This window comes from Heptranchias perlo, chromosome 19 (genome assembly GCF_035084215.1).
Source record: "Heptranchias perlo isolate sHepPer1 chromosome 19, sHepPer1.hap1, whole genome shotgun sequence".
Classification (NCBI taxonomy): Eukaryota; Metazoa; Chordata; class Chondrichthyes; order Hexanchiformes; family Hexanchidae; genus Heptranchias; species Heptranchias perlo.
In genome coordinates, this window is record NC_090343.1 from 10,282,242 (window position 1) to 10,300,390 (window position 18,149).

General features: G+C 39.0%; 1 protein-coding gene across 1 annotated transcript; it reads right to left on the reverse strand.

Moving 5' to 3' along the window:
• Nucleotides 1-5,692: 5,692 nt before the first annotated feature.
• On the reverse strand, nt 5,693-16,700 carry rab5if (RAB5 interacting factor). Its single transcript, XM_068000301.1, has 4 exons — nt 16,477-16,700; nt 11,275-11,378; nt 9,539-9,668; nt 5,693-8,133 (listed from the first exon to the last, which is right to left on the reverse strand). Exons 1-4 carry the CDS (start codon nt 16,576-16,578, stop codon nt 8,092-8,094), a joined length of 378 nt encoding a protein of 125 aa, XP_067856402.1. The 5' UTR covers nt 16,579-16,700; the 3' UTR covers nt 5,693-8,091.
• Between the last annotated feature and the right edge of the window lie 1,449 nt (nt 16,701-18,149).

An 18,149-nucleotide genomic window follows, 5' to 3' on the forward strand; every position in this document is an offset into this window, starting at 1 on the left:
GGAACAGACTCCCAGATAACACAGCTAATGAAATATTAACACCTTTTTAAAAAGTGAATATTTGTTTAGGAATAGGAATGAGAATTAGCAGGATAAATCCAGAGAGATAATTGGATACTATGTGAAACATGATTGTTCCTAAATTGTTGGTACCATGGGAATACTTTGTCAAGGCAACTGATGGATAAAATGGTTACTACATATTAAGTTTTCTTTGATTTTACTTTGGCTGCTGTTTGCAGAATCATTCTTCAGGTTAAATGAATTGAGTAGAGTGTGTATCGATAGTGCAGAATGTATGTGGTCTGTGAAAAGAAGTCTTCTCTCTTTATTCTACGCTTTCTTAGTTTCTACTCAGTGAAATGACCCCTCACGCCACCAAAGGTGAGCTGAGTGTCCAGTTAGTAGTGGTCTTTTGAATCTGCAACAGCATAAAAATAAGAGTTATAGGGGGCACATAAAATAATACATCCTACAAATGGGATGACCTGATAGCTTATAAGTAAGAATTGCAAGTAAATTAATGGTCAGCATCATGAGTAGGATATGAATAGTAACCCATTGCTCTTCCTCATCTGTCTTACTTTCCTAAACCTCTCTGCCTCCCTCTCCATCTTCTTTAATGCACTCCTTAAAGCCCACCTCTGACCAAGCCCTCCTGATATCTCTTTGTCTCAGCGTCTATTTTTGTCTGATTATGCCTCTGAGAAGTGTCTTAGGATGATTTTCTACGTTAAAGGTGCTATATAAAATCATAAATTAAGATGAAATTTAAAGGTAAACATATTTTAAATATTAGATAATAGCAGTGTGTGAATTGTAGGACTGGTTTTGGTGATCTTATGACTTTTTTTTGCAGAGCAGTGTGTTCTCCAATTTGTACTTCGAGATAATATTGCATATGCTGCATTTACTTTTGGTTCCCTGATTCTCTGGCATCTATTTTTGTGATTACCAGGAGAGTGCTTGTAACTTTTTTTTAAAGCTATGCAGTAATTACATTACAAAAAATAATGAGTGGCTGGAGTTGCTGCAAAACTGTAACATATTTGCAGGAGCTTTTTGTTTAATAGCAATCTATAGTTCTGACTTGGTACTTCATTTTAAGCTGACACTTCCTCTCTTTAATCCAGTGAAAACTGTCTCCAATAAATTAAATTGAATTATATTGATTTTGGCATTACACATGTAGCTTTAAATTTAAGATTTTCTTAATTATAGATTACACCAGTTATGTGGAAGTATTACTTAAGTAGTTCCTTTACTGTTAACTATTTTATGTTCTGTCCAATTAGTGATTTTAACATGTTAGAGATTAAAATGAAACAGAAAAAGGCTTATGGCAAATGTAAGGTTCTAGAATCAGGCTGAATACAGAAAGTACAGAGGAGATCTAAAAAAGGGAACGTGAGGGGCAAAGAGAGAGTATGAGACTAGATTAGCGGCTAACATAAAAGGGAACCCTAAGGTCTTTTATAAACATATAAATAGTAAAAGGGTAGTCAAAAGAAAGGTGGAACCAATTAGGGACAAAAAAATCTTCTTGTGGAGGCTGAGGTGCTAAATGAATACTTTGCATCCATCTTCACTAAAGAGGATGCTGCCATTGTAGCAGTAAAGGAGGAGGTAGTAGCAATATTGGATAGGATAAAAATAGATAAAGAGGAGGTACTTAAAAGATTGGCAGTAGTCAAAAAGCAGATGGGATGCATCCTAGATTACTGAGGAAAGTAAGGGTGGAAATTGCGGAGGCTCCCGCCACAATCTTCCAATCCTCCTTAGATATGGGGATGGTGCTAGAGGATTGCAAATGTTACACCTCTGTTCAAAAAGGGGGAGAGGGATAAACCCAGTAATTACAGGCCAGTCAGCCTAACGTCAGTGGTGTGGAAACTTTTAGATACAATAATCCAGGACAAAATTAATTGGCACTTGGAAAAGTTTGGGCTAATAAATGAAAGTCAGCACAGATTTGTTAAAGGAAAGTCATATTTGACTAACTTGATTGAGTTCTTTGATTAAGTAACAGAGGGCTGATGAGGATAGTGTGGTTGATGTGTAAATAGACTTTCAAAAGGCAATTGATAAAGTACCATATAATAGACATGTTAGCAAAATTAAAACCCATGGGATTAAAGGGACAGTGGCAGCATGGATACAAAATTGGCTAGAGGACAGCAAGCAGAGAGTAGTGGTGAACGGTTGTTTTTTCAGACTGGAAGTATACAATGGTGTTCCCCAGTGGTCAGTATTAGGAGCGCTGCTCTTTTTGATATATATTAAATTACCTGGAATTGAGTATAGAGGGTATCATTTCAAAGTTTGCAGATGACACGAAACTTGGAAATGTAGTAAACAACATGGAGGATAGTAACAGACTTCAGGAAGACATAGACAGAATGTGAAATGGGCAAAGACCTGGCAAATGAAATTTAATGCAGAGAAATGTGAAGTGATGCATTTGGGTAGGAAGAATGAAAAGAGACAATATAAACTAAATGATACACATATACAAATCTTTGAAGGTGGCAGGACAAGTTGAGAAGCTTGTTAAAAAAGCACTTGGGATCCTGGGCTTTATTACTAGAGGCGTAGAGTACAAAAGCAAGGAAGTTATGTTAAACCTTTATAAATCACTGGTTAGGCCTCAGCTGGAGTATCATGTTCAAATCTGGGCATCAGAAGGATGTCAAAGCCTTAGAGGGTGCAGAAGAGATTTACTGGAATGGTACCAGGGATGAGGGACCTCAGTTATGCGGAGAGACTGGAGAAGCTGGGGTTAGAAGAGAAGATTTGATCGAGGCATTCAAGAACGGTTTTGTTGAGAGTAAATAAGGGGAAATTGTTTCCAGTGGCAGAGGGTTGGTAACCAGAGGATACAGATTTAAGGTGATCGGCAAACATGAGGAAACTTTTTTTTTAAACACAGTGAGTTATGATCTGGAATGCACTGCCTGAAAGGGTGGTGGAAGCAGATTCAATAGTAAACTACAAAAGGGAATTAGATAAATACTTGAAGGGAAAAATTTTACAGGGCTATGGTGAAAGAGCAGGGGAATGGGACTAATTGAATAGCTTTCAAAGAGCCGGCACAGGCACAATAGACCAAGTGGCCTCCTCCTGTGCTGTACCTACTATGATAATACTATGAGGTGTTTTGAGACAGTAAATGGGGAGAATCTGCTTGTTTCCACTGGCAGGAGGGTCAGTAACCAGAGGACACAGATTTAAGATAATTGGAAAAAAATTCAGATGGGAAATGAGGTTTTTTTTTAAACACAGTGAGTTGTATTGATCTGGAATGCACTTCCTGAAAAGGTGGTGGAAGCAGATTCAATAGTAACTTTTAAAAGAGAATTAGATATATACTTGAAAGGGAGAAATTTGCAGGGGAGTGGGAGTAATTGGCTCTTTTGAAGAGCTGGTGCAGAAACGATTGGCCGAATGGCCTCCTTCTGTGCTCTGATTCTATGTTGGGTGGGGTGCTGAATGATTCTATATGATTTTGAAATCTAGAGACAATCCATCATCTGGTGTAAAATATGTTGCTTCAATCCAGTAGCTTCGATGTGCATTGTCAGGGTTGGGGAATGGAACATTTTCCTACCTTTTTTTCCTACTGGCAGTGGGACCAATGCTAAGTCATGCTCACTCTGCTCTTATAATGTGGCTCCACTACAACCTGAGAACCACACCTAGCTTTCTGCTGATGGCTGTGAATAAAAATGTCAGTTACTCACTGAATTTAATAGGTGAGCTAATGTCCTACCTGCTTTGTGTATACCCTGCTGTTCCTGTGCAAACACAAGCTTGTTTGTGTATGCAATCAAGGTTCATTACATGAAGTGAATAAATATTGGTTCCTTGACAACATGGAAATTTAAAATGAGAATTTTATCTATGAAAAGTGGAATGCTCAGACAGTTATGTGGTTCACTCTTTACAACGGAACTTCATGTTGGCTCCTCAGTTCTTGCAGGTACCTTTCACTCCACCCCACCCAACATAGAATCAGAGCACAGAAGGTGGCCATTCGGCCCATCATGCCTTTGCCGGCTCTTTGAAAGAGCTATCCAATTAGTCCCATTCCCCTTCAAGCATGAATCTAATTCCTTTTTGAAAGTTACTGTTGAATCTGCTTCTACCACCCTTTCAGGTAATGTATTCCAGATCATAACTCTCTGCATAAAAAATGATCTCATCTCCCTCTGGTTCTTTTGCCAATTATCTTAAATCTGTGTCCTCTGGTTATCAACCCTTCTGCCAGTGGAAACAGTTTCTCCTTATTTACTCTATCAAAACCCCTCATAATTTTTAATATAATTTTGAAGTCCCTCCTCCCTGGTACCATTCTAGTAAGTATCTTCTACATCCTCCCCAAGGCCTTGATATCTTTCCCTTCTCAGCAACACTATCTGCTTCACACAAGGGTTTTTAAACAAAAAGTCCTTATGGAAGGTGGGGAGGGGGAAATCAGCCAGAGTACCTAGTCCTGGTGGATATCTAGTGGCCCTTTTTGAAAAAGTGCACAGGCGGAGGTCTTACAAGTACAGAATCAGGCTTCATTGTGATGTCCTACAGAGTCAAATAGCCTAACACTTACTGTCCTGAACTGCACAAAAATAAGTTATTTGGACAAGGTAAAAGGGGACAGCTGGAGTCACAGAAACATACTTTGGTGCTCTCAGGAGAGATGGGGAGAAAAAGTCATTGAAAGATAAATGATTTCACCTTAATACACTGTTTCTGGAGATAGCGGAATGGACTATTCTGATGTTGTGCAGAGATATGAAATGTTACCTTAAAAGTGATTTAGAACACCACTGACATATTCCATTAACATAATACGGATTTGGGCACTTTAGCAGAAATAGGCTTCCTCTTTAAACTGGTAACACTCACTGCTGGCCTTGGTGCCAAAATGAAAATATCTATCCAAACTCAAAATATAGCTTTAGACTTAGTCTTCAGAATCTGATCTGGTGAAAAGACTGACTCATGCATGGGACCTTGGCACAAGTGAATAAAATTCAAACCACTTTTGCCTTCAGAGTGGGTTGCTGGAAGATAAGGGTACCCTTTGCTAGGTAGGAGGTATAGTCTAAGGCTGTCAGCATCTAATCCCGAGACCGGGGTGCAGTTGCAATGGTCAAAAAATTACTGAATCAGATAGAATTTTTGGCTTTAAGGAAATATTCTCATTAAACAAAGTAAAAAGAACCCTAATGATGGCATTAGTGCACTTGTCAGATCTGGTTTTAATAGTTAATTTGTCCTTTTACAAATTTTCATCCTAGATCAATATTGTTAGTGCTATGATATTTCATTATATCAAAATTGCAACTGCTCTTCTGCTCCCTTTTTTTCAAAAAAATATCATTCCCTCAAGCAACATTCCCTTTTGTAAGCACTGCTAGGACTAACTGTTCGAGTGTGTGAACAATTCTTACTTTAAAGCAACGGGAGTTTAGGGCTGGCCAGCAAATGGCTTCAATGGAAGGTAACAACAGAGAACAAATTGTACAAGGGAGGAATATAAGGAAAGGAAGAGAAGAAAATACAGCACCGTATCGTGTCCTCGAGATGTCCCAAATAACTTCACGTCCAATTAATTACTTTTCAAGTGTAGACAATGTTACACAGGCAATTGTAGAAACCAATTTGCACAAAGCAAGGTCCCACAAACAGCAAATGAGATAAAGGACTAGTTAATTTATTTTTGTAGTGTTGGTTGAGGGAGGAATGTTGGTCAGGACACCAGCAAAACTTCATTCTCTTCAACAAACTGTGGCATTGGCTCTTTTACATCAACCTGAACAGGCAGACAGACTTTGGTTTAATAACTCATCCAAAAGATGGCACTTTCAGCAATGCAGCATTCCCTCTGGATTACACTGAAGTGTTAACCTAGATTATGTAATTCACATCTAGATTGGCACATGAACCCACAAACTTCTAACTCAGAGGCAAGAATGGCACCACCTAATTTAAACTGGCACTTCATAGAAACAAGGCCACAGAGATCACAGTATAAAAACACATCACATATAAGGAAGGATCAGACAATCATTGTATTCAGATCATGTCTCTGATACTGTCACTTTGCATACTTGCAATTCTGTGAGATAATCATTAGTTTCAAAGCAGTAAAGCAGACTATATCACCACCAGCTAGAAGTCTGCAAAATACATTAAAGAGGATTTTTCACAATAGAATCATGTAATCAAAGTAAATTGTATTTTTATTTTGATATATACACTATGTTCATGCTTAAGACAGGATACAATGTGCAAGAACATCTTTAAATTGAATGGAATATTTCCCCACTTGTTTATGTGATGCCGCTACAGTAGTGATCAACATGGTTCCACCACACTAAACCATGGGCTCTATTCATCTTGAGGGACTTGATTGTCCTCCCCTCCCCAAAATGGGACTCCTACCACACACAGTGCTGCACAGACTTGCTGAAATGTACCCAAGAGTAAGACAGCTATCACAGCTGTGGTTCAAACTCCAACTCAATGGGTTGAGTAGCTGAGATCAAACGGACTGCTTAAACTCAAATACATGATGAAACATCCATTTCTTGCACACTGCATCCAGCAGTGCCACCATGGCAGAGATCAGTGGCAAACAAGGACACTATTTACAAAGCACAACCCAGAACAGTTTCCAGTTCTTTAGCCCAAATTAAATGTTTCCATTCTTCATATTCTCAGTCCTTCCACGGCAAGGACTGCTCAAGCTGGGTGCTGAATTCATTACAGACAGCTGCCTTAATATTACCCACCGATATCTCACTTTACTATCAGTCTATAAAATATCTCTAACATTTTAAAATTATTAACTGTTTTAGATGTGCACCAAATTAAACAAAATAAACTAGAGGAAAGTTTGTTTAGTGACTGCTAGTAAATCCAGAGTCAAGTCAGTTTGAATGTCAGGCTGCACATCATCGGAATCTTAACACTGGAGAAAAGCCTGCAGACCCACAGATTTTAAAAAGAGAAAAGGGGTCATAGCAATGAGAATACTGACACCCAGGTGCTAAGCAGCATTTGAACATTCAGATACATAGAATCATACAGCACAGGAGGCCATTCAGCCCATCGTGCCTGTGCCGGAATCATATAGCTGCGATCTCATAAGATTATTTAAGTGACATTTTAATACTGTTAATTGAGGTCACTTCTATTTCTATGTGCAGGTAGAGCACCTACTACACTGGCCTACAGCAAAAACACAATCTAGTGGATCATTCATTACATATCTGCTGGTCCCACTTCAGTGCCTCATTCATAAAGTTTTACAGTCCACTTAAAAGTATTAAAAATATATATTTTGGGGGCAGAGAAAGAGGATGGTCTCAAAGCTTTGGAAATATTGTACACCAATGCATCAAATTGTTTGATATCAATCCATGTAGTCAGATATGTATATTAGTACTAAAAGAATAAAAAGGAGGAAGACAAGAATAGCAGCCAGTACGAGAAACTCCGAACCTGGCCTGAGTATCGAAGCCTTATCAGATGAGTGAAATTTTGAAACACTGAAGCACTTTGATCTTTAAAGCAGGTACAAAAGAGTCTTGGATTGTAATTTTAATGCTACCAAGGTGCAATCATTTTCCATTATAAAGTCTGAAGTACAAACTCTGAAAGATGTACAAGTCAAAAATTAATGTTTCATGTCCAATTCTACAGGTCATTTACATTAGTTAAATTAAAACAGATACTAACGACAAGAGTACCGACATTACAGGGCATGACACTGGGAAGCTGCACTTTGACGTGGCTGGCACCACACTTCAACACTACTGTAGCTCTTAAAACAGTCGCGGCCAAAGGGATCCATGTCTTGTAAGATTCCTGGGATGTTCCATACATTATTGCAGACATTAAAACAGCCTCAGTGGGAATACTGCTTCCTGCAAGATATCCCAAGGTTTCTTCACAGGTCCTGTGATTTGATGGTACAAAAGATTCTGAACTATTGCAAGTTTTTATAATGTAAACCCAGTAAAGTGTTTCGATTTCTCGCATTTCACAATTTAAAACTTGGCAGGAATAGACAGCAGTTTTTGATCTTTAATCGAAGTGAATTGCAGTGTAAAAGATTATCCAAACAACCTGGAATTTAAAAAAAAGTGAACATTTAACAAGTTACCCCTGAATACATAATAGTCAAGTTAGTTTCATCATCCACAAAAGCCTATGACAGATCTAGATAAAAGAAAACTATCCAGGCAGCACCAGGTTATTTTTCTGTTAATATTTAGATATAATATAAACAAGCACCAATTCAGTTTTATAAAAAAAGTTTTTTTAAAAAGGTGAAGGGTAAATATTGACAAGACACCAGGAGAACTCCCCTGCTCTTCTTCACATAATGCCATGGGATCTTTTACATCCATCTGAGAGGGCAGATGTCTTGGTTTAAAGTCTCATCCGAAAGACGGCACCTCCAACAGTTCAGCACTCCCTCAGTACTGCACTGAAGTGTCAGCCCAGATTATGTGCTCAAGTTTCTAGAGGGGGACTTGAACCCACAACCTTCTGACTCAGGAGAGAGTGCTACCACTGAGCCACAGAGAAACCAAACCAGGAACCTTTTGGTGTTATATTATCAAGTGCTGCACCATGTGCCATTTTTACTAAGACATCACATGAGCTTTCAATCTCAAAGCTGACATTTTTTTTTAAAGACCTTCTTGTTAGGTGCCATTTCTATTTTGGCTCCTCCGCATTTCTGCAACTGAAACATAACCAGGTCCTGTCCCCCGCCCCACTCCATTCATACACAATTCCCCAGCTAATACACCACAGTTGATCCATTCGCTCCCAAGCCTCTCAATGGCATTCTGAGCCAGCTAAAAGCAGGTGTGCAGTTGCAGTCTGGGCAACTTGCCCAACTGACTGTTTCCCTTCCCTCCCATGCCCAGATGAGACTGGGAGCCTACTCAATGTTTCAAACCAACTTCCTTCAACTCTGTAGCACAGCTCAGTTTCTTAAAAAAAAAGTAAATATACTCTTTGTCAATTAATTTATTAACTTCTATGGCAACCTGCTCTATTATGTATAGAATTACAGTAATGCATAAGTGGATAGTTTTACAGCCCAATTCCTGCCAGTCTCTGCCCTTCAAATGCTGATCTGTTATTTATCTACATACTACAGTGCAGCTACCAGGAATGATCTACTCAAAGTCCTTCCAGTAATCTTGAGCTATTCAATTGTACACAGAAGATAGTAATTCCCAAATAAATTGCATTTTGTACCACAGGGTATCATACATCTTTTCCCTTTAAGTGTATAAAGCCTAATGGAAATAGGAACTACACAATAGCCACCAACAGTATTTATACGAACAAACTCATCAGCAACAGAGCCAAGCCAGTTGAGTCTATAGGTCATACCACATGGAGGACATGATATCATTGAAGTACTGAAACTTTAGATTTTTCAAAGTATAGAACAAATCTGTTACTTAGCAGGATTGCCCTATATTATGTACATGTAGAAATAACCAGTTACCAAAAACAATGCAAAAGATGTCATGAATCCCTCTTTTGTTAATTCCCATGTTCCGCCGTACTCCTCCTCGTCTACTTGCTGGAAGCTGCTAAAGTAGAGGTACAGGACCCCAGCATTGATCAGACAAAATCTGGAAACACAGAACCCAGACAGCATTTATACAGGAAAAAAAGACTATAAACTGACAACAAAGATGCAGTTATATTATTTTATAATCACAAATTAACTTTTCCTCTCACTAACTGATCCGTTGAGAAGAGCTTTCCCCTACCCCAAGATGCTGATTCATTCTGGGATATGGTTCCATGGTTGTCAAGTGCCCTTTGCTACCCCACCCAAGTAGCCATTTTTCAGGTGTGAACCTAGACAGTGAGTATCACGAGACTATGGGGGACATCATTGCCATATGCAATCTTGTCCTCACCCATCCACACACAAACACTTTCAAGCAGCGATTGCTGGTTGGCAGTCTGGCTGATTTTTCTCCTACCTAGGTCAGGGATGCCGAGGACAATTCTAGTGCTCCTCTTTCCACCGTCTCTGAGATTAGTGCTGAGTGGGAATAGACTGCCACCTTCAGAAATTGTACCCTGGGCACCCAGATAATTTGTTTCTAAACCGCATGCTTTTAAACAGAAAGCACAACACAGTAGCATTTATTATTGTAAAATCTATCATCTTCCTGAAGACAATCCTACTCTCCTTACAATTACATGCTGTAATGGAATTGAACAGAAATAACTGACTCAGAGCAGAAAATTATTGGCATACAAGTAAATACAGAAAAATATGTGTATTGAGCAGATTTCCTCTCAGCAGCCTCAGTGTTCTTGAGAACTGCTTTATTTGGCCCTGTGTTATAGAGCTGTGCTGAAACCCCATGAGGCCACAATGCTCTTTGTGGCTGGGCTTGAAATGAAGGAAGGACCACAGTATGTATATGTGGTGGGGTGTGTGGAGTGTGCGGTGGGGTGGGGGTGAGAGTCTGGTCTGGCTATTGAGTATGGTGGAAATGTATTGGAATCATGTGGGCCCTTATTTTAGTGGTCAAATGAAGCATAGGGAAGGCAAAGATAAGGGTTTTTAATTATTCTAAATTTTGTCTGTCTAGGTGTTTTATCCACTCCATGTGGCTAATACACAGACAGAACCTGCCTCGTTTTTGATGGTACAACCCAGTGTGCAATGCATGAACCACACTTGGGAGAAATGGCATATTTTGTAGATAACGTGACAATCTCGAGTCAGATTAACAGAGACTGATGCTGACCAGACTCAAAATTCTTACTAAATGGCAGGATAGGAGAGCCATAGAAAGAAACCTGGTGTCAGCTTGTTTGGTATCTTCTTGGGCTGAGAATGATGATGGAAGAGGAGGAGGAAATGAAATGCTAGAAAATTGGGGTGGAGAGGAAGGGACTGTTACTGATTCAAGAGATCCCTCAGTTCAGAGTGTTTGGCTTGAGCAGAACTGGTGTAGCATTATAGCCAATCACCTGCTTCCTTCCAAATTGGTTGGGGGATGGCATTTGGTATGCAAGTGTTTTTCTCGGGGTGGGGGATAATTTACAGATTAGTTTTTTTTAAACACAGAAACAAATCCCATTGAACTGAAATCAATTTAATAATGACGCTGATGAATTGTAAATCCACAAAATAAATCTGACTTAACAGTAAATATTTTACTTCTATTACGTTAATAAAAGGAACAAAATATGAACAGGGACAAGACTTACATTGCTATTCCCAGGAATCCTTTAAGTGGAACAACTCCCCAGATAACACCTAAAATAATTGCAATTATTTGACGAAACCAGTAGATCACATCTAGAAACTCATCCTGTGAAGGGGGGGGGGGGGGGGAAGGAGGAAGGGAAAGGAAAAAAAAAATCAATTAACTTATGTACAATTTGCAGTCACCATTCTTATATAGCCCTGGTCTGCAACTCGTAAAAAGATTAACATTATCAGCTAAGAATCAGTTAGTTCCAATAAACTTCAAGACTGTGACTTTTTCAAAGGATATTTTGATAGAAATCTGCAACAAATCAGAAATTATACAGTAACGGAATCTTGTCTGAATGTACAGCACATACTGCAGGAGGTGAAAATATACTTGTACAGCACACTGCAGGGTGGAAATCCATGACAATTTATACCTTATAGACTAACACAACCTTTCCGATTTATGCATAGGGTCCTACTCCTCAAATTGATGTGCTGGATTTTAAAGCAGTAATCACTAAATCTCAGGATTTAGTTGCTCTGAATAATATCCAACCCCCTATTTAAAAAGTGTTGTGTATCTGCTGACTAAAATAGGTTGTACATTATGTATAGCGCATAAAAAAGATACATATTTACCTCATATAATGCACTCTGCAGGGTTCCCATGGTTTAATTTTTGTTTACAGTTTTCAGCAAAGAACAGCCCGATTGATTTTGCAGGCATCAGAAAACTCCTGCAAACCGAAAGAGATGTGGAATCTGCGATCCAAGACTAGGAAGTTTTAACATTTATCTTATAACTGCAAACTTTCATGTTTACAGTGCCTGAAATTTGGACTTTAATTTGTAATCTGTGTAAAACACTAAAGGCTAAATATACAAATTTCAGCCCAAGTAGGGTTTTTGCCAGCTCATTTGAAATTTCACAAGATTAGTTTCTAAATTTGAATAATTAAATCCAGGTGAGCATGAATGCAAGCTACACAAAATACTTAGTGACTTTTTGTATTTCACTGGTTATGAGACAAATAAAAGAATTGAGTGATTTTGATAAACTGCACAATTTTCTGAATGTCAGTTTTTGGATGAAAGTCAATGAAAAACGATTAGGTACAACACCCGGGATTTATCAGTGGAAATCAATAAACCTGGAAAAGAAGAACCTTAATACAGTGAGCCAGTCCTCTGGATTTTTAACAGTGCAACAAACTGGCCCGTCAGCAGCTTCAGAGTTTACACTTTTTAAAATCTGGGATAAATTTTGCACTTATTAGGTTAACCTTTAAATCCCTGGCAAGTTCAGGGAAATCTCTATTTCATTGGGTTCATCTTTTAAAAAAATTTCCAGCCTACATAGTAATGCTGAATCAAAGCCTAGTACAGGAATAAAGCTAGTCAGGAGTTACAACTGTCATTATTATTATAGCATTAACCCTTTACAATCCAAACACACATTTAAATCATTTACTTCTGTTTGCCCCAACCCATGTTCTCTATTTTTATTTTAAACATTCTTTTATTTAATCTGTAACTAATAAAACCTATTCAATACGTTCTAATCTTTTTTTAAAAACATGTTTGCTTAATTATTTTCCTTTGCTTCCCATGTCCCACTGTCTATACCACTCAGTTCCCAAAACGTTTTTTTTAAAACTTGAATGCTTTGTTGCCATTGGAGTTGACAAAGAGTTAGGGTGGAAACCTGGAAATGCCTTAGTATCACCTCATGCATTGCTCTTCAGCTATTACTAGATATCTTCAGCTCAGCCTTTTTATCCCCCTTTTAAAAAATACTCGAAATTCTCCTGTAGTGTTGCTCACAACAACAACAACTTGCATTTATTAGGGCAGATGACCAAAAGCTTGGTCAAAGAGGAAGGTTTTAAGGAGGGAATTCCTGAGCTTAGGGCCTAGGCAGCTGAAGGCACAGCCGCCAATGGTGGAGCGATGAAAATCGGGGACGCGCAAGAGTTTGAGGCCCAGAGCATGGCTATAATGTTGAGTTACTAACCTGGGCTCTCTAAAGGCATTCCTCAGGTATTTCTTGTAGGCAAGTGGTGTAAATAGGTCCTGGGGTCAGATATTCATTGATGTTGTGGTCATTGAAAGCTCGCCTGGACCAGCAGGTAAGTGGATTGTCTTGGGTCTGGAACAGAATTGTGGTGTTTTGCTGCTAAACTGCAGTGCCTTTAGGATCACTGCTTTAAATAGGCTAATATATCTAATTGTAGCTACTGGTAAACTGAGGTCAACCAGAGGGCAGTGCAAATTTCAGGATCCAGGTCAATGACTGGCTTCCTCTCTATACCCAAATGTGACATCTGGGTGTGTGACGGATGCCACAAGACCTTTAGATAGATAGAAAAAGGCTGACATAATAATAGGATAACAATGCAAGAGTAAAAGTGCCAGCAAAGCTCAAACTTTCCTACAAAACAGGACTGGCTTTACTTCAAAAGTATTTAATTAATGTGAAGCGCTTTGGAAGACATGAAAGGTGCTATATAAATTCTTTCTTTCTTTCCTTCCCTTTTTAAGTTAAAGCCAAATCTTCATGGGTAACTTATTTTCTAAACAGCAAAAATCTAAAATGTAATCTGCAAAAAAAAAACTTGAAAATTTAATTTGAAAATAGTCCTTCCCCACAATAAAACTAAAATTGTACTTTAAAATCTCAAGAGCAAATAAGAACAAAAAAAACCTCAAATATAAAACAGAACACTGTGTTGGAAATATAGGTCACACAAACTGTACCTCATGTATAAAAATTCTATGAAACACCAACATGACACCCTCTGTACATTTTAAAGGAGGGATATACCTTACTTTTTATTTTAAATGTGTACTTAGACTGCTTTCTAATTATTTCTAGATAGTCTCTCCACATTTAATTTGCACTTTGCTGATGGTGAATTGCAATACTACTGTTTCCACCACCAATTAAGCAATGTAACTCCCTTAAAGGAATGAGATTCAACATTTTAATCCTTTCTAGGGAGATTTTCTTTAAAAGCACATAACCCTTCAGGGCAAACACTTTCACTATACATGACAAAGGTTAAAACATGCATGGTTTCATTAAGGGGCATGACATCATAAAACAGATATTTCAGAAAATTCTTTTCATCTTCTTTGAATTCTGAGGCCTTTGGAAAAATAAGTCGATGTAACTTGTAAAGTGTTGTACAGTCAGGTGGAATGCAGAGTTTATGTAATCAAACCAGACTTCTACCTAAATCTATCAATTTAAATCAATGATCAGAAAAGAACTCTCTTTTAAAGTGTAAATGAGCTGATCTTGCATAACCACTTTTACTGTACAGGAACTTTCACATTGATACAGATCTCACATAATACATTAAATAATAACCTCCACTGACTAAAATTCAGTCATACAATTTTAAAATCTTCTGTAGTTATAATTGCATAAAAGTAACTCAAATGTAAACTCCTCCATTTATTTGATTTGTTTTACTCACTTGTGTGACAACTCACATCTCACATGCCTTTATAGGCCCATACACTTTCACTATACACAATGTCACCCGGAATAAATCAAAGAATCCAACTAGCATTCACAACTCATGAGCAGTTACACATACTTGTACACTACTTCATATGGAAGGGCATTATTTCCTTAAAAATATTTCCCATTTCACTGAGATAGCATTGTATTTAAGAGCTGGCACAATAAAAACATTTCTCTACAAATTACTGAAACCAATCTTTTAATCACATCAATATAAATGCAAGTTCTTTCTATTCTTAACACAATTTGCATATAAAATGATTAAATGATCAAATGAATTGCTAATTACTTATAAAACATGTTATAAACAGAACACATGATGAAAAGCCATAGGATACAATTTATATTTCACAAGATGGACATAATTTATACCACATGGTTCACCTTTCATTTTCATATCACAATGATTACACACACTCTTACTATCTCAGACATTTGTCTACCTACTGACATTTTGAAATGTTGCAGTTGAAGCTTACAAACTTGCAATGAGTTAAAATTCTTATCCCCACTGCAACCAATTATTTTTAATAGCCACTTCATTTTTCTCTTTTCTTATTTTTATGAAAGGACAGTCAAGTATCACACCAATCTACTCAGAACCTTAATCTTAACTGGTCATTAACTAACCCATTCCAATCCAACCCTGCTTCAATAAATGCTCTAAACTGACTTTTCAGATGTGTACCCTTCATCAGAATTCCAAAACTGTCTGGTCACTATGCGCAACATTGCTTAACAATCATAATTTTCACAAGAGCCCTTTGGGGTTTTTTTAGTGTTCCATGTGCACACTGATGCATAAAGCTATATACACAGATACATAAACTCTTCATTTTTTTTAAATAACAGCAGTTTCTGGGAGGTAAGCTTCATATACTTATAAAAATATAATAATTTCAGGTAAACCTTTACAGAACTACTAAATTGCATATTTAACACAAACCGTCCATTCCTTTATTTGCAATTGCTCTTTGGTTACAACATGTTGCTATTCCTTTTTAATGTGCAAGATGTCCCAATTTCTCAAATTTGAGGTATTCAAATTCTTGATCACTGAGCATTTGCAAAGAAGCAAAATAACGTCATGAAAATGACACCCCTTTAAGATGCTTCCAATCCTTCACACGAATTGTATTATAATTCATGATTATTATACAGACTGCATTATTATTGCTAGCGGTGTCACAGGACACGTTTAGCATATTGGTACCAAATGAGAATAATTTGCACTGAAGCCCATACTCTTTTAACTTGTGGGATGCTCTTGATTCATTATCTCAAGTTGCTGCCACAAGTGACAGACCTGTAACTCACCCCTAGTGTTTATGTGGCTAAGGGGGGAGAAAAAAAAAGCCTTTTTCTAGACCACAGCCCAAGTTGGGGTGGGGATAACCTCCCGAGTGTAGTTCTAGGAGATTGTCATTGCTTAATTGGCCATAGTATGAACATTTCCCGCGGGTACGGTCACACGGTACTGAAATGACGGTGACAGCACTGACAGCCCTCAGTGGCTGAGCCCGCTCTGATGGTGTCACTCACACACACACACACACACATACATACATACAACGCGCTGCTGGCTCGGGCCTTCTCTCGCTCTGGCCCAGGCCGGGGCCCCCCCTTTTTTTCTCACTCACTCACTCACTCCCAGACAGACGGGACCCACTCGGGTTCTCACCTTATCTTCCCAGGCCGCGTTACTCTTCAGCACTTTACTCCAGACGGATACTTTCAAACCGCCATTGGCCAGGAGGTGTTCTCTGGACTTCACCCCGCTCATTCTCCTGTCACCCCGGCTCCTTCCTCGCTCGCTAACCCCCCGCAGCACCACCACACTTTGCTCGCGCTCTGCCAGCCTCGCTGACTCGGCTCCAACTGCAGACGCCACATCTGCGCACGCGCGCCCGTTCTCCGGCCGGCGGCGAAGTCCTCCGGTATACCGGCATGCACGGCGGTGCAACGATGCCGGCATAACCGTCGCCATCTTCCCTGGTCAGGGGAGCTTGGCCCTGGTCACGTGACAAGTGCCATTTGGTCTCCTGAGCTGAACATTGTTGGATTTTTTTCTTCATCTCCTTCTGTTTGAACGTTACAAGGTGCACAGTACCATTTTGTGGTCTCTTCAGCTTATACAGGGCCAGTGGTGGCTCAGTATGCAGCACTCTTACCCACCCAACCCCCCCCCCCCCAGTCAGATGGATGTGGGTGGGTTCAAGCCCTACTCCAGAGATTTGAGCACAAAGTCTAGGCCGACACTCCTGTGCAGCCCTGAGGGGAGTGCTGCACTGTCAGATGAGATGTTAAACCAAGGTCCCAGTCTGCCCTCTGAGGTGGACGTAAAAGATCCCATGGGCTGCTGTATTTCCTACATTACAACAGTGACTAAACTTCAACATTGGCTGTAAAGCGCTTTGGGATGTCCTGATGTCGTGAAAGGCACCATATAAATGCAAGTCTTCTTTCAGCATTTAAAAAAAAAACTTAATGCAAAGTGTGATTAGATTAAAAGACAAATAAGGATGAGTGGGTGAGTGCATCCCATGGTTTGCCAGTACAATACAACCAGGAAGATGAGGTCCTGGGACGATTGTGTTTGTCTATGTTTAGTTAAACAATCTTACAACACCAGGTTATAGTCCAACAGTTTTATTTGAAAATCACAAGCTTTCGGAGCTTACCTCCTTCGTCACTCACCTGACGAAGGAGGTAAGCTCCGAAAGCTTGTGATTTTCAAATAAAACTGTTGGACTATAACCTGGTGTTGTAAGATTCCTTAAATTTTTCCACCCCAGTCCATCACCGGTATCTCCACATCATAGTTAAACAGTCTCAGCGCTCCTGGCTAGTGAGAGAAATTTTTACCAGCGTTCACAATAACTTACATTTCTGTAGTACAGAGTGCTTTACCAGGCTGAGAAAGCAGAGGGCACCAACCAGAAGGGAATGGTGGAAATGTTGGGAGGGTGAGGAGGATTTTTAAAGTGGTAGTGGGGTTGAAAAGGCAGAAGAGTTAGGGGAGGGAGTTACAGGGCAGTAGAGGCTGAAAAAATACACAATTGACAGTAGAGCAGCAAGAGCAGGGCAGGAAAAATAACCTCTAAATGCAATTTCTTTAATCTGGTATTTGAGCAACCGAGGCTATATGTTGGGACACATGGTTGTAGGAGATCTTTCAGGTAGGGTAGGATTTATTGAGGGATTTGAAAATGAGAACAAGGATCTTGAAGTCAATTCTTTGGGACTAACCAAATTATTAGACCCATGAAGGACACTGGGTATTTTTGTACATTCCAAATCATACCAATTAGATACAGGAAAGGTTCAATTACTGGGAAGGATTGTCTTTTGTTC